The 18050-nt window shown below is 32.3% G+C and overlaps 4 protein-coding genes across 4 annotated transcripts; all 4 read right to left on the reverse strand.

The window, feature by feature from the left end:
* Positions 1–948: 948 nt before the first annotated feature.
* LOC106766578 (mitochondrial import receptor subunit TOM40-1) lies at positions 949–6236 on the reverse strand. Its single transcript, XM_014651326.2, has 11 exons — positions 5986–6236; positions 5819–5900; positions 5631–5733; positions 5447–5542; positions 5051–5101; positions 4799–4864; positions 3301–3402; positions 2918–2986; positions 2756–2839; positions 1496–1591; positions 949–1323 (listed from the first exon to the last, which is right to left on the reverse strand). The coding sequence occupies exons 1-11, from the start codon at positions 6092–6094 to the stop codon at positions 1267–1269; spliced, it is 915 nt and encodes a 304-aa protein (XP_014506812.1). The 5' UTR covers positions 6095–6236; the 3' UTR covers positions 949–1266.
* A 2529-nt stretch (positions 6237–8765) lies between these two features.
* On the reverse strand, positions 8766–9472 carry LOC106764513 (40S ribosomal protein S16). The gene has a single exon (XM_014648795.2). The coding sequence runs from the start codon at positions 9401–9403 to the stop codon at positions 8960–8962; it is 444 nt and encodes a 147-aa protein (XP_014504281.1). The 5' UTR covers positions 9404–9472; the 3' UTR covers positions 8766–8959.
* A 3238-nt stretch (positions 9473–12710) lies between these two features.
* On the reverse strand, positions 12711–13630 carry LOC106765327 (40S ribosomal protein S16-like). The gene has a single exon (XM_014649910.2). The coding sequence runs from the start codon at positions 13555–13557 to the stop codon at positions 13111–13113; it is 447 nt and encodes a 148-aa protein (XP_014505396.1). The 5' UTR covers positions 13558–13630; the 3' UTR covers positions 12711–13110.
* A 2025-nt stretch (positions 13631–15655) lies between these two features.
* Positions 15656–17935, reverse strand: LOC111241851. Its single transcript, XM_022782159.1, has 2 exons — positions 16750–17935; positions 15656–16654 (listed from the first exon to the last, which is right to left on the reverse strand). The coding sequence occupies exons 1-2, from the start codon at positions 16800–16802 to the stop codon at positions 16159–16161; spliced, it is 549 nt and encodes a 182-aa protein (XP_022637880.1). The 5' UTR covers positions 16803–17935; the 3' UTR covers positions 15656–16158.
* Between the last annotated feature and the right edge of the window lie 115 nt (positions 17936–18050).

Consider the following 18050-nt stretch of genomic DNA (forward strand, 5'->3'; position numbering starts at 1 on the left):
CAAGAATAAATTTAATATCAAAAGTAATATTATATCTAATTATTTTGTTTTTAAATTATTAATATTTAAACTAATCGAAAGTGAAAAGTAACTTCATTTATGAACGTGATATGTCAAAGTCTATCTCTTAATTTGCTTAAGGTGAATACGGAAGGAGTTACTGTATTTTGACTTCAAATATTAATATTTTTAAAGAAAAAACGAAATAAATATATAAATAATTTTTCAGTTTTTTTAAATGTGTTAGACTTCTATTTGTGTAAAATTTGTGAAAACAATTATGTTTTGAAACATGTTTTTAGAAAAGGCTTATAGATATTTTGATTGGAAATGATTTTTTTAGTTAATCATTGCTTTTTAAATGATTTTTTGAAGTTAAAGAGAAATGACAACACTACTTAAATATGTGTTTGTTTCTTATCAAAAAGTCTAAACTTAAATCAAAACCGTTGTGAAAATAAAAGCACTGAAAAAAAAAAGTAAACATGTTTAGGGTTTAAATAAATACGTAAAAAATTATTTAGTAATAATGATAAGAAATATGAGTGTATTTTCACAATATTCTTAGATTTAGCCTAAAAATTATGGCTTAATACTCTCCTAAATTCTCGTATATAACTGGCATCTTCGGCTAAGAATAAACTATGTTATAGAAGCTTTACAAAATAGAATAAACATAATAGTAATGGGATAAACTAAAGATAAGATATCCCGTAAGTTTTTTCTCCTAAATCATACAAAAAAGAAAATATCAACCATAGCAACTTTAAATCTAAAGAATCACTCATCTAAAATTACATTCAAACGCCTAATAAATATACAGTTTTATTCCATAAGATGTAAATGGCAAATTAGGTTAATTATGCAATGACTTTACCTTGAAAATGGCGCACCAATGCATGGGTCATTTAAACATAAGTATAAGAAATGGACAAGAATGTCACAATATTGAAATGGACACGAGCACTAGAATCATTATTGAAATTGAATCTCACAATATGCATTAATCTGGTTCACTCTACATCCCCCTCAAGGGAAAACAGGGCAATATTTCCAAATAAATGAAGTTGTTTCAGCCCAAGTTCCAAATAAATTGATGACTACTGAAAATTCTGCAGCTACTTGTGGATTGAAAATAGTGTTTCCCGACACAAACGATATTTCCTCTTTTCTTTTTTGGAAAGAAAAATCTCCAACAAGGAAAAAGATGCAAGGAAGCTTGCTAAGCTGCCTAAAGCAATGAAACACAACTCTAGTCCTGCTTATTTATTCTCCAACGGTCAAACCAAACCCAAATTTGTAGTCTTTTTTCCTGTGGTCAAGCTGAAATGAATGCATATGAAACCATGTCAAGACAAAATGAAAAATCTGAAACGAGCAGTTAATGAAACATCCCTACCAAACTAAATTATCATGCATACTACTACTACATATATCCCTACGCACAAACATGAACAAAAGAGCAGTGGAAAAACGAGTACAGAAAAAGGCTAACCTCTGCAGAAAGAATAAAATTCAGACCCATATTTAATCGCTCCTCCAAAAAAGCAGCAACACAGCCGTTGGAATCTATCTTTCCCCTAAGGCGGCACTACAATAACCAAGGCAAGATGTGCAAAGTAGATAAGTAACCTGATTACCTTAAAAGTGGACAATATCAATTACCAAGGCATCATTCTTATCGAAGTTCAAAAGTAGAACTTTAAATGGCTTTACAGTCAAGTAATCAACTCACTAATCCAAAATAATCCACATGATTTCTTGTAAGAAACATTTTTGTCACAGTATAATCCTAATCACCTTTGAAGCGGGGAAGCATCAGAAAAAAAAATTCAATTTCTTTTTCGTTTTATAATTCACTTTCTTTTTCTGCATATTCTGAAATTCAGCTCAACATTTTCTTCCCTTTTCCTCTTCTTCAAACTTGAAAAAGAATAGTAATAAACTCCCATCAAATTTCATAAAAGACACAAGTTTTGGGCTCATTAAAATTGGCCAAGGAAAACAAACATGTCGTTCATTGCATAGTTCAAACATTTGTAGCGACTATAACATGAAAAATTAGCAATGTTCTAAATACAATAGGTGAACTAATACAAGAAATTAATAATTCAAGACTAGTTATGTCTCAAGTTAGCAAATACCCGAGTGCAAAGCTCCATCTTGCCCGATAAAAATCATGATGTAAAATTGTTGACAAGTACAAAACCCGAAAACTAATTCTCAACACAATATACAGGGAATGAGAAAACAATGCAAAAAACGTTAGGCCTTGACTCTATATAGTAAATATTTTAAAGATGCAAAAAAGAATGGACTGATGATAGAATCAAAAAGTAAACTAATAATATGGAAAGTTTCACATTTAGTGCACTACCTACTGCTAATGGCCACTTGTTCAAGTGGAAAATTTGCCTCTTGACAATTGGAGAATGAAATGAGGCATATATTAAGTTTGCAAGTTTTGATGGTGTTATTATGTCTGCTGTTAAATTGAATCGAACAGCAAGGGAGGGTGAAACTTGAAAAGGTATCTAGATGTGATGTAGGGGTTGGTAAATATCAATTTTTCCTTAAGCCCTTCCATTCCTGCAAGTTTTAATCCCAAATGCACGGATATAGATGCACAAGAAATCTCTATTATAACCAATGTCAAATATAACATCTAACGGGTTCACAAGTTAACATAATCACATTCATGCTGTATTACATTCAAATACCAATCTATGATTGAATTCATGAAAGAGAAAACTACCTGTCTAAGGATGTAGTCATAACCAAAGCTAGCCGTGACATCTCTTGACAAGTAGTTGCACATAAATTCAGATGCTAGAGAAACCTGAAAGGAAGATTTTGTGTAAAAACTAAAAATTTGAATTGAAAACAACACAAATCTACAATGTGATTATCAACTTACCTTCTCAGATACCTTCTGAACATAGCTTAGAAGAACCATTCCAGTGCTAGCAACTTGGCCTGTAGCAACCTAAATGTAGGAAAGCAAACGAAAGAATTGGTAGTAATCACTAAGGGAAAAGGAATCACTGAAAAATAGAATAAGATACAATGCAATATATCCAATGGTTCACACGTAGACAAATAAAAACATAGCATATCCTCCAAATAATTTGTGCAAGTGTATAGGTGTTTTTGTCCAGGCAGCTTGTAATAACAAACTATTAAAATTTGCCAATATAATATAGCAATTTAAGGATCAATAAGCAAATATGAAAGAGTTTGAACAGGAAAATGGGCACGCAAGCAATATTGTACACGGGGCTAAGTCTTGCACAAGCATACCATTTTATCAGTGTTGTAGCGAGCAGCATAACCAACACCGGACTTCCTATGCTGACCAGCCCAAAATACCTCCCCACCCAATGATAAGTGCTGTGTCACACTCTGCACAAAGATGATGTTTTCAGTAATGATTTAAACAAGTTCACAGACATGTATCAATTGTAGCACTTATAAAATAGAAGGTGGTTAAGGAAATTAAAAGAGTAATGCTCAGCAATTTCTTAGAAGAATAATGCTCAAAAGCAGACCTAATGTAAATATTGCATAAATGCAAAGCAGAAGGAAGGAAACTGATCACAATAGCAAATGCATCTCACACAACAATAGGCCAATTAGATGAGAGAAATGCAACAACTGTCAAATATTAAATATCGATCAGTGTCAAATCAGGAGAAGCAGTGCGGAGTGGTCTTCCCAAAATCTTGTTAGCAATATAGTAGTTACTCTGAATTTTTTTATTACAATCCTTATTATTTTACTATACTATGCTTTAAACGAAAATGCAAAATAGAGAAAGTAAAATTGAGGCAAATAAAACAGCACAAGTGCGAGGCACGGCACTTGTGGGAATGGAGCTATCGCAAACAATTTCTACTATCCCCAAAGCATCTGCAGGAAGGAACAGCTTCACTACAGCAGCACCAATAGGAGCCAGGGATTGCTACGGTGCTATTGAGGTGCTACTTAAAACCCAGATGATATTAATAGCTAGTTAAATCTAATGTCACTAACTATAGATTATCTAACCCCTCCCCTTCCCCGGAAACAAAAAAAATAAAATAAAAAATGACAAGCAAAATTATTTCCAAGGAAGCATATAATGTCCACAGGAACTGAATGAAACTAAAGATCTAAACAAGAAAACCATTTCAAAGGAAATGTTAACGCACTTTTTTAGAAGAAATGTTGATGACTGATTGCCAATTTCCCAAAGTTAATAGTAGGCAGCTACATGGGCAGCCACCTCCAAAAATTGCTGTAGTGGTTAGCAGAATAGCAATATAGCCAAACTCTAATATACATACTAATTGATTTAATAATTATAGTGTTTTATTTGTAACATTGTGTTCATAATTTTTTAAATATTATGTGATATTTGGCTTGTAATATAATACACAACAATTACATATTAATATATTTCCAATATTTCCTAAGTCTTGTACAGTACTTCTTTGATACTATTATAACAGCATAATGCATGATAATATGTCTGATAAAATAAACCTCCCAATTGTGGTATTGTTTAGGGTGGAGACTAACCCAATTCAGGATCACTCGGAAAGCTAAAATATACCTAGCCTCACCAACCATTTTGCTTGCAAAAAGTTGAATTTTCAGAAACAAGATAAAAAAGACAACACGGAGCACATACTTCACCATATGCATTTAAACAAGAGAATAGTATAAGAACCAAATCAGTGTATTTACCAGAATAAACAAATACTTCACAATTTATTTGTTAGAAAAAAATACTGCAAAAGGTATAGAGATTCCACACCTGAATATAACTTGCTCCAAGTAAGGCTCCATTCCCGAGTTGAAACTGTGTCCTATAGTCTTTTCCCTGGAAAATATAATAAAATGAATCTTTAAAACAGGGAAAAGATATACATAGAACATCTATTTAGAAACTAGGTCACAATGAATGTCTATCAAATGACAAAATTTAACGAAAAGAACGTGCAAAAAAATGGCTAGGAGAGTAGGGAGGCAGTGAATGACTTAGTCAAGAAATGGTAAACTAGCTGACCTTGTAATCAAAGTTGAACATCCCATGAGACATATGTGGTTCATTCGTAAGCTGTACATGCAATCAAGAGAGAAGATTATAGTGAGAAAAGACGAAAGGAAAGAAAAAGTGAAAAAACATGAGAATGGGCAGGAGTAAGAGGTCGAATAAACCAAATACTTCGCAAATAAATAGAACGAATTTCAACGGCACTTCTACATACTTTTCCAGGCACTAATAAGTCACAAGTAGCACCGCTCGAAAGTAGAAATCAGAAAATACTACAAGCTCTTGTTTTCACGATAGAATCTAAAAAATATATGTTAACTAACCAAAGAAGTAGCAAAGCACAAAGGATGCGAAAAACAGGAAAATTACAGGCAGCATTACTCATACTTGAAAGGATCACAGACGTACCTGAGCATTGGCTTTAAAGGTGAGATTTTCAGACAAATCACACTTGACTCTAGCATTGAGCCTCCCATCAGTCAAAATCCTCCCCCAAAGCAACAACTGCAGAACAGCGTCATCAATGAAAAAGTACCATACCAGAAAAAAAAAAAAAACAAGCTGAAAGGCCATTTGAACGAAACCCAATTACCCTAGGATGATCAATGAAGGTTGAGCCAAACTCATAGTGAGCAGTTGGAATCTTAATTGTCTCCGTCGACTGAGAGGGAATCTCAGTAGGTCCCATCAACACGCTGATCACCCAACAACAAACAGGCTTTACACAACTAAATCGAATTAAAATAAAAATATAAAGAAAGAAGAGAAAAGTAAAGAAACCTGTGATTGAGAGTGAACTTCTGATTGAGCATCTTGGTGAAATCAAAACGCATGCCCTCAAAAAGATCTGGCTTCAACGACACTGTCGGAAAACGAAGAAACTAAAACATTACAAACTAGTAAAAAGAAAACTGAGCCGGCAGATTGAAACGAAGAAAGGAACTAACTCATAGCTTCGCGATGAAGCTCCTCGAAGGGAATTGGACATGGAAGATTGAAGTAATCCACCACTTTGTCGACGGCGGCGGCAGGAGGAGGAGGAACAGGAATCTCCATTGGAATCACAGAGAGAGAGTGAAAGAAAGTGAGAGAGAGAGAAGGAACGAACAAATCTGATTCTAAAACCCTCCTCAGTCCTCAACAACCTTCCACCACTGCTAAAACCCTAATTCACTTTCCGAGTAGGACAAGCTTATACTCACACTACACTACATTGTGTTTCATCTCAAACTTTAACCCGACCCGAACCGACCCGACCTATTTTCAATCATACCTAGCAGTTTACTTCCTCCGAAACACGCCATTATTCACGGTTGACCCGAATTACTAACCCATTTTCAAATTACCAATAACTATCTTTTTTACTTAATTAACTCTTTGGTCCAGTAGTGTATGGGCATTTTTTTATTCTGTTATTTTTATGTTTTTTATTTTTTCAGCAAGATGACTCACAGGTTAACTTGGTAATGTAAAATTATTCATTCGGCGTTATTGATGTAATGGAAATATTGTAATAATAATTTAATTTAAATTATTGTTACACTTAAATGTAAAAAATAACATTTAATATTACAAACTATAAAGAGTTAATTAGAAAAGTTCTCATTCCATTTCTTATACAAAATCATTGTGACACTTACACATACAACTATAGTTATTCTTTTATATTTTATTTCCTTTATTTTTTTAGTTTACATTTGAAATAGTCTTTACATTTGAAGACGCTTATAATTTTTCGTTATTTTAAAGTCTTTAACATTATCTTGCATGTTTCATACTTTAAGTTAGGCAACTTAATTTCGAATATCGAGTTTTTTCAGGATTGGTTTTACAATTACTCAAAGCTCGTGTTTTTTTTTTTTACAAAATAGAGCCATGTTAAAAATCACTCAGTTAGTCATTGTCAGCAAATACTAAAATTTTTGCACTTCTGAAAGCACTATTGATGGTGAATAATATGTACGACAGATAATCTAATTTAAATCTAATTGAATGGAAAACTGCAAACTTGAAAATCTCTTCCTCTTTTACGATTCAGTCAGAATTTAGCATTTCTAATAGTAAGAAACCAAAATCCATTTCCATGTATATGTCTCTATGTAGGTATAACTCCACACAACTCTAATTCATATTAAAAACTCTCAAATTATTGTTTAATTATTTATAATACACAAGTATCAAATATAATTTAGTGACTTACCAAATTAAATAAATATTTTCGTTTAAAATATTTTTCTACTAAAATTAATATATCTTAATAACGTAAAAAATTCTCTTTCCTTCTCAATCTCTTCGTATCCTTCCTATATTTTTTTTTAAACAATATATGCTTTAAAACGACTTCCTTCGATTTAACGGATTCACTGTAATGAACATTGGTCTGCCATTAACCATTACATATAAGGAGGAATTGCAAAACCTTATCAAAATTCCCTTTCTGTGAAAATAATGGTTTCAAGTTTTGAAAAAATATGAAGTAAAAAGTGCGAAACTGGTTTAGAACCCCAAATTAGGATTCTGGATTAAAAACAGGTTCTAAATAATAACAAAAAATAGTTCCCAAATTAACAAACTCTTAAAACTTTATCTATTATCAAAATATGCGAATGCCCAACTGAAGTATATCACATTCAAAAAATATAAACATGAAAATCGCAACCTGACAATTTGTAGACATTTCAAAATTTAAAATTAAGCACCTCTATTTACCTTCCATTTACCCTGTAAATATTTAAGAGAACGGATCCATTTCTACCTTGAATTCGATGGTGGCTAAAACAGGCATAATTTCTCTACCTTGAATTCGATGGTGGCTTATACTAGGCATAATTTCTCGCTTTAAAGATTTCGTTCCCCTGGAGTTTTATATTCTTCCACAACAATGTAGCAGTAAAAGCCTGGTATTTAGTAGCAAATGGTTCAAGAAATTGGTGCGGTAACTTATATTAAATCCAATCATTTTTTATTAAAAAAACATTGAAATAACCTCAACAATTAATTTTCTAAATGAATCGTGGTTAAACATTGATAGCACATCAGTAGTATTTATTTCATCGAATGATCTACACTGTTTTTGGAGACGCACTGGTACAAAAAACTCAAAACTAACAAGAATTTTACAAACAATGAGAAGAAACTGTAATTTTGAAATGAAATGAATATCTTTATATTTCAAATACTAAAAAACATTAGTAATATAAATTTCATAATTTAAAATCCAATTTGTTTAAAATCAAAATCGGTTAAAAACCATGTTATCTGAAATTTGTTCGGAGAAACAAATACAAAAACAACAAAAAAAAAATATCCCATCGAATATTGCTGTTGTCTATGCTATGTAGTATTCATAAAAAAGTGGTACTTGAGACAATCATGCCCAAAACTACAACGTTCATCTTGGGAGAAACCACATTTATAAACCATAGTAACACACGCTTGATTCCCAATAGAATTAAACAAGGGCATAATCGCATGCCACATCATCTCCAAATCGAAACTCAGGGCATTATGTATTGCATCAATTTATATGAAATATTGGTCAAGACACAACGAAATTGTTCATGACACAAGAACCAAATGTACGCAAATCGATCAAAATCCAAAACAATTTAAACATAAGTCATACAAAACTAGAGAAAACGTAAACACTAGCCCAAACTCGTAATCCCTGGGAACCGGTAGAGCGGAGGCATCCAAATAGAAGCAGAAACGCAAACAAACAAAGCTATTTCCAATCAAAAATAAACAATATAAAATAGAGCATCCAAACAATTGTATTTAAATTAACGACAGAACTAAAACTTAACTAAAACATTATAAGAGTTTCCAAAATCCGATTAAAAACTCAGCGAAACAGAAAAGGCAGAGAGTACTATCAAGACATCTCGATAAAATATAAAGAAAAGGGAAAATGGACTGAAATCAACGGTAGGATTTCTGGAACCTGGCGCGAGCACCGCGACCACCGAACTTCTTGGGCTCGCAGCGGCGAGGATCAGCAACGAGGAGTGTGCGGTCGTACCTGACGAGGATGTCTTTGATCTCCTTCTTCGACTGCTCATCCACGTACTTCTGGTAATAGGCGACGAGAGCCTTGGCGATGCTTTGACGGATGGCATAGATCTGGGAGGTATGACCACCGCCCTTGACTCGGATGCGCATGTCAACGCCGGCGAAACGGTGGCGGCCGAGGAGGAGGATGGGTTCGAAAGCCTTGAAGCGGAGGATCTCCGGCTCGACAAGCTCAATAGGACATCCATTGATCTTGATAAGGCCGCGGCCGCGCTTGCAGTACGTGACTGCCACCGCCGTCTTCTTCCGGCCAAAGCACTGGACCTGCTCTAATGCTGGTGGTGTCTGCGCCATCTTCTCAATTAGGGTTTGGGGGTTTCACTCAATGCGCCTCACTCAGGAAACCTATCTGTGATTCTCTAATGTTTATGGCTTTATATATTCATCCACGATTAGGGTTTTTGAGGATGCGGAAATACCCTCATTGCCCCCCTCCACATCATCACTATAAAAGAAATAATATATATTACAATTATGCAAAAATATTAATATATTCTATATATTGGTTTAATCTTACCCTTGATAAAAAAAGAAAAAAAAAACTAAATTTATATTTTTTTATAAACAAAAAAAAAAAGAGTAAGAGTTTATATAAATTTACAATTAAAGAAACAATTATAAAGTTATTTTACAAGTTAAAAAATTGTTATTATTATCATATAGTTGATATAGTTAAAAATTTCTTATAAAATTTGTCATATTTGAACCATATAAAAATTTAGTTAACATGGAAACTAAATTTGATTATCTAGACACCGTAGCTAGATTATTAGGTATATCATGTGGAATGAAAATAAAATTTGTTTATTCTAATCACTCATTAAGAGAATCATTTAAAATATATAAAAGAAAATCATGAAAATGAAAATGATCAATCGCACTTCCATATTAATTTGGAATTATTACCTTTCATAATATTACTTTGAATTGACATCCAAATTTATTAATTTAAAAATATAAATTTAATTATTAACGAAAATATATGTAATTTTTTTGCTTCTGTATATAATGGAATCTGTGTTAACCACCATAAATAATCTTGACCAGATAAATATTGAATCAAAGTATTGAATACTTAAAAAATTTAAATTTCTTGCATTGATATGTACAACAAATAAGTTATGGTTGAATTGGATTAATTGAAAAGAAAAATCAATACAAATATTTTAATTCTTAAATCATTATCTAAATAATTTGGCCTAAATTTAAAATATTATTTAATCCAAACCAATTGGATGTGATAAATTGACAATTGTAGACTTTTTATTAGATAAATATTAAACAAAATAAAATAATAATGCAGAGTTCAAATATCTCGTTTGTTGAGTGAAAGGGAAAAGTATAAGAACAAAGTAAATTGGGTCAATAAAAAAATAAAAATCACCATTACTTGATAAAAATACTTTAAATGTTCATAGTATAAATATTGATTTGGGAATACATAGGCGGTAAATTAATTCAGTTTTCTTTAATTTAAAATTGAAGCATAAGTAATGATACCTTTAAACAAAAAATTAACGAATTATGATAATAGCACTTAAGTAGCTACACAATGTCCTAGTTGGTAAATATTAAGGTTAAAACAAACTTTTTAACGATCGTGTCCTTTAATACATTAAAAAAAAGTATCAATCGAAATATAAATTGCTTAAAATAATAGACACAAAATTCTAATGAGTTAGAGAATCACATTTGTTAATAAATTCACAAGGTGAATATGTTTTAAGAATATATTCTTAAAAATCATATCTATTACTTAGACATGATAAAACAAACTGATATAATTTATGAAATAATTTCAAGTGTTAATAGTTGAAATTGATTGAATTAAATTTAACTTTTACTATTTTATTGTGGATTGAAATGTTGAATGACTATATAGAATTGGGACTATGAACTATGCAATTAGACATGTGTCATTTGGTAACCTAATTTGTTAATTTTGCCATAATGTTTAAAAGAATCTCTTTGAAGGAACGTTTAAGAGTCATTATATAATACTTATTCTTTTGAACTTTTTATTTTATAGCAAAAAAATGTTGTTTTTAACATGATAATTTTTACTATTATGCTAGTTATCTTTTATTAACAAAATCAACTATTTTCTAATTTTCAACTTTCTTAATTTTCAATTTTGTTTCGCTTTTGTACATAATTATATTTAGGATTTACTAGTATAATTATAATACCAATCTTATTATTTTATATGTAACTTCGTAACATGATATTTTTGTCTTGATTTAAACATGCTTTGCATCCTTTAGAAGCAAGAAGAATATGAAATATAATAAGAGAAAAGTCTCTTAAACAATTTTTTTTTTTACAATTTTTTACAATTTTTTTATAACATATACGTGACAGTTTATTGTCCGACGTCATTCAGAGGCATTGGACACCAGTTTTGACAAATGACTCATTTTCCTAATTTTTAGCAAGTTAGACATAACTTATTCTGACGTGCCAAATTAGTCATATTTCTTCGTGTTTGATTAAGGTAAATATATCATTGGCAGTTTGGGATGAAAAAAATACTTTTACAAGAGCTTAAAGGTGTGTTAGAACTCGAGAAAGCAATTATTTATTCTTCTTTGTATCTTTATCTTCTTTCATATTTTATTTTAGAATCTTAGAATTTTTATGATAATGAAAAACTAAACCCACTTTATTAGGTTTTACAAGATAATGAAGAACTAAACACATTTTTGTTGAAAGAAAATATAATCACTAAACTTTCTTGTAAATTATATAAATGATAAAACTTGTATTTAAGAAATAGGATTAACTCATTAATTATCGTAAACCCTAGTTCATAAAATATATTTGTTTATTAGGAGTTTTCATAAAATATATTTATTTATTAGTAGTTTAAGAAATTGACTCTTATGAGAAGGAAGTAAGCAAAATCTAATCCCACTAATAACATTCTATATAATTTAAAAATTTTTTTCATTTTTAAGCGTGTTTAACTTCCAAATCTCTTCTTCTTTTGTCGCATAAAATCAAAATTATAAATAAATTATTTAATCTACACATATGATTACTTGTACAATTATTTAGTATTACAAAAACCTTAAAAAGTGATATCTAATATTTCCAATTACTACATACAGGACTTGGTACACTTAGTAAGAAGTTATCACATCGTCTACAGAAGAGTTTAGTGGCATAGTGATATCAAATAGGTAAAAAGACTCCAAAATTCGTACAAATTTACTTTTCAATTTACCATATCGTATCATCAACGTAAAGTACTAATTCATCATTTTGTAAGTATATTAGTACCTAAGTCAATTTGAAATTAGAATAAAAATTATATAGAAATTATAGTTCTTAATCACGATTTTGGTGTTGTTGTCAAAGTAATGTAGAAAAAACACAACATTAAAGGTCTAATTAACATCATCAAGCTTCTCAAGAACAACTCATTAGAGGTCTAATTAACATCATCATCATCAAGGTGGTCAATAACAACTATATGACAATCCTGATGTCCATTTCGCATTAATTCCAACCACTACTCTTAAAGTATTGCATTGCTTATAACAGCTCATCCATTGTAAGAATATTTTCATCACACCCAACCCAACATATCACACAATTATTATATTAATACGACAATTCCATTCTCTTCCTCAAACTCACTTATAAACGAATCAGAATCAGAACCAGATGAATCTCTTTCACTAAAGACTGAACTAAATTGTCCGCAACCTTACTTGACTCACTAATTTTGGTCACTCAACAAATCTGATTTATTTTTCCCCATCACTATTACTATTGCAACTTTCATTCAATTTACTGTTCCTCACAAAACACTACAAATATCGATAACTCACTAAGTTCAAACAATTATATTGAAATTAACGACAGAACTAAAATTTAGCTAAAACATTATATAAGAGTATCCAAAATCTGATTAAAAACTCTGCGAAACACAAAAAGCAGAGAGTACTATCAAGACATTTCGATAAAATATAAAGAAAGGGGAAAAGGGACTGAAATCAACGGTAGGATTTCTGGAACCTGGCGCGAGCACCGCGACCACCGAACTTCTTGGGCTCGCAGCGGCGAGGATCAGCAACGAGGAGTGTGCGGTCGTACCTGACGAGGATGTCTTTGATCTCCTTCTTGGACTGCTCATCGACGTACTTCTGGTAGTAGGCGACGAGAGCCTTGGCGATGCTTTGACGGATGGCGTAGATCTGGGAGGTATGTCCACCGCCCTTGACACGGATGCGCATGTCAACTCCGGCAAAACGGTGGCGGCCGAGGAGGAGGATGGGCTCGAAAGCCTTGAAGCGGAGGATCTCCGGCTCGACGAGCTCAATAGGACATCCGTTGATCTTGATTAGGCCGCGGCCGCGTTTGCAGTAAGTAACTGCCACCGCCGTCTTCTTGCGGCCGAAACACTGGACCTGCTCTAATGCTGGTGGTGTCTGCTGCGCCATCTTCGCAATTAGGGTTTGGGTTTCTCTCACAGCGCCTCACTCAGGTAACCTATCTGCAATTTTCTAATGTTTATGGCTTTATATATTCATCGAAGGTTTTTTAGGCTGCGGAAATACCCTCGTTATCCCCCTCCACATCATCTCGTTATGGAAGAAATAAAATAAATATATTAATAGGTCATATAATGTATGCTTTAATTATGTAAAAATATTAATATATTCTATATATTGGTTTAATGTTGCCCCTTGATAATAATAAAAAAAAAAAATTTGTAATATATCTTTTTATAAAAAAAGACTAGGAGTTTATGAATTTACAATTAAAGAAACAATTACAAAGTTATTTTACAAATTAAAAAATTGTTATCATTATGGTATAGTTTATATCATTAAAATTTTTTACATATATCCGCTACTCGCAAAAAATAAAAAGAAAATTTTTATTTTTATTTTATTAAGTTAAATTTAATTAGAATTAACATTAATTTATATTTTACAAGGTTAAATTTAATTAAAATTGTACTATAAGAAGGATATCGATCGGATTGTCATTTGTGGACAATTAACAGGTATTGATAGGTCAGATTGCTTTCTTCTTTACCAAATATATGGTATTGACTATTGGGTTTGATTGCCTAAAAATGTACTAAATCAATAGACTTGTTTGTCACTAGTTATATAAATGTACAATGTCTAGGTACAATGTTCCTCTTTTATCTTAATAAAATTTAGACATTTTTATATCTTGAGCGTCGAAGCATCTTCTGCACATCAACAACCCATTGGAGTGGATGACCTTCTCATGAAGGATTGAAGATCAAAAGAGAACAAAACAAAGAAGGACGACTAACCCGCGGACCAATTCAACCGAAACAAAAATTAAATTTTAATATATATTTATATTATATTTTATATTTTTTTGTAATTCTATTTAAGTTTTATTTTAATAATTTATAAATATATATATATATATATATATATATATATATATATATATTTAAATATTTACGGGTATCCGCAGATATCCGCGAGTTTTAAAATATCTGCGAATATTTTTTAAGCAGATATCCGTGTGAGTAACGGATCGGGTTACGGGTGAATTTTTTTCTGTCGGGTTGGATAGCGGATAAACACTATCCGTGTCCAACTCGACCTGTTGTTGTCCCTACACACGAGGTGTTGAGCATCAGTTTTTGACAAACAATTCTTTTTTCTAATTTTGAATAAGTTGGACACCATTTATATTTACATGATAAGTCAATTTTAAATACATCATTGATATTTTAGGACGCAAAAATACTCTTATGAAAGCTTGAAGATGTGTTAGAGCTTGTGAAAATAATCATTTCTTGTATCTGTGAGTGAGTGTGTGTATGTTTGTGTGTGAACATATGCATATGCATGTGTGTATAACTAATAGTAACATTTCATATCATTTATAATTTTGTTCATTATCTAAACATATTTAACTCCAAAGTGTTTTAATCTTTTGAGCACAAATTTACTTTTTTTTCTTCATAAAATCAAAATAAAATATAAATTATTTAATCTAAGCATGTTATTAATTGTATAATTATTTAATATTACGTGAACCTTGAAAAATTTATATTTCATATTTGTGATTATCACATAAACGACTTGTTATTCTTGTTAAAAAGTTAACACAACATCTTTACTAGTAACTAAACTAGACTATTCTCAACCTCACTCGAGTCACTAATTTAGTCACTCAATGAATCTAGTTTACTTTTCGCAGTCACTATTATCATTATTACTTTCATTCAATTTGTTGTCACTTACAAAACACATACAAATATCAATAACTCAATCGGTTCAAACAATTATCACATATCTTTAACTTATTGGCATCATGATGGGATTGTGAAGGATATCAAGATTGGCAGTAACACTCTCCTTAACAGATAACACAACAATGTTCATATTTATAATCAAAGTAAAAGTATAATTAAGCATTCGTGCATTTGAAACATGATTTATATTTTAAAAAAATTGTACGAAAGTCGTATCATACATACATAATTTTTGTGTGAAAATAAATAGTTAAAAAAAAAACCATTTGAAAAGAAACTTGCACCACTTCAGTAAATTTTCGAACAGGAATGAATATATTTCCCATAAAAGATACCAAAAAGTATTAGGATTTTATTTCGACTTTTGTAATTGTTCTTCAATTTGGGCCCTCGTCGAATTTCCATAGCATAACTCCTAAACTGACCCAAATTACCTTGAGCATAAGGCTAAAATTTTGCAGGCTTTCTGTCTCTTTCGAGAGGTATTAGTTTACATCTCCATCCGGCATTTGTGAACTGCTACACAACAATTTCCCTCGTAGTTGTAGCCCCGACAGGACCAAAGACCAAACCCCACTCCAAAAAAAGGTCAATTTAGTACAGAGTGACAACAAAACACAATAATCTTGGGACACCATTTTTAAGGTTTACCCTTGAAAACGATCATCTTTCTCTCTTCTCTTCTCTTCTCTTCTTCCACCCCCACATCACCGTCTCATCTCATACACCAAAAAAGCTTATAAAGAAAAAAAAAACAATGCAGAGGCGGTTCAGGAAAGTTTGCACTTCTTTAAAAGAACGCAGCTTCATGAGCTATGCAAAGTTTGTTGCAGTGGGTGGCTTCTCTGACATGAACATCATCATCATAAAAGCAACAACCCCAGATGACGTGCCTCTGCAAGAAAAGTACATACAGCAGCTTTTGAAACTCTTCTCCATTTCTCCGACTACCTGCAACTCCTTCGCAGTTAGCTTCACTCGTCGATTTGGAACCACTCGTAGCTGGCGTGTTGCACTCAAATGTCTCATTCTTCTTCACCGTTTGCTTCGTTCTGTCCCGGGAAAAAGCACCCTCTGGAATGAACTCTTGTGGACACGTTCCAATGCCTTGATTTCTCTCCACCCTTGCCATTTCAGGGATGAATCTTCCTCTTGTCCGGTTTCCTTCACAAACTTTGTCACATCCTACGCACACCTTCTGGATGAAGCCCTTAACTGCGTTGCTTTTGATGACAACACAATGGAAGGACAGGAAGTAGATGAGAAAGAGGAACCTACGGCTGCAACTGAAAGTTTTCAAGAGAAAATGAAGGGACTGAGTGAAATGCTTGAAATATTGCCACAATTACAAAGCCTTATAGATAGGGTGATGCAATGTTACCCAGTAGGGGTTGCATCACGAAGTTTTATTGTGCAGTGTGCCATGAAACTCATACTTCGTGACAGCTTCGTTTGTTACACAAAATTCAGAAGAGAAATAGTTGGGGTTTTGGACAATCTGCTTGAGATGCCGTATAGAAACTGCATAGCCGCTTTCAATATATACAAGAAAGCTGCAGTTCAAACTAATGAACTTTACGAGTTTTATGAGTGGTGCAAGGTAAAGGGTATGTGTGGACTGTACGAGTATCCCTCGGTGGAGCCAATTCCATACATACAAATCAAGGCTTTGGAAAGTTTTCTGAGTGGAATGTGGCAGTTAACGGAGTCTTCGTCCCCAATAACTAGCCATTCATCATCTTCTGCGGCATCTCCTTCGGATTTCACTGAAAGACAAGTAGTGACGAGAAGAGATACTGATGACATCAAAGGAAAAGTGATCGAGGCCGAAGAGAAGCCTTTGATTGAACCAGAAATAGAAGATGACGAGAACCATAGCTGGGAGACACTTTTGGAATCCTCTGTTAGTTTTAGCCATGCTTATCAGAGGGACCTATGCAGCTCCTTCTATCAGCTGGGATGGGAAGGTGGATATGGCATCGAGCAACATAGCTTTAATGCGAAGGAAGATCACAAGCACGAGCATGCATATGACACAATAAATATCGCAGTTCTTAAGTCTCCTACAGCTACTCACAACCCATTCTCCGAACTATATTGCTGTTCCCCTCAAGTTTAATGAGATATTTTTTAGAGATTACTCTAGCCCTTGGCAATACATGAAGTCCATAATGCATTACATGTCCTGTATTCATGAAATTAAAATCGCAGTTCCATTATCATTGGATTTACCTTTCGTTCAGGGTCTGCCATGCATTCAATTTAAAAAAAATCAGTTATCTTCGGTAATAGAGGTACTTCAGACATCATCCTCTATATTGACTAGGTAAATAAGGATGGTTATATATAATATTTTTTTTGAGCGAAGTTGAAAACCTACTAACAAATGGCAAGCAAACCTAAAATCAGTCACTTTCACAAAGCAACTCTACTATATTAGTAGTGTTTAATTATATAGAGAACAAACTCCATGATAACTATAAATAATCATGTATTTAAGTGTACCTTCTAAAAAAATAGGGGGTCTAAAATAAATTTGACAAAGGAAACTATAATTTGAGTAGAGATGTATTTATGAATTCATCATACATATACTCGCATTGATTAAAACATGTTGCGTTTATGTCAATAAATTTTAATTTAATAATAATGTGTAGTAACAAATACGAATGTATAAATATA

Source organism: Vigna radiata, chromosome 1, assembly GCF_000741045.1.
Source record: "Vigna radiata var. radiata cultivar VC1973A chromosome 1, Vradiata_ver6, whole genome shotgun sequence".
NCBI classification, from domain to species: Eukaryota; Viridiplantae; Streptophyta; class Magnoliopsida; order Fabales; family Fabaceae; genus Vigna; species Vigna radiata.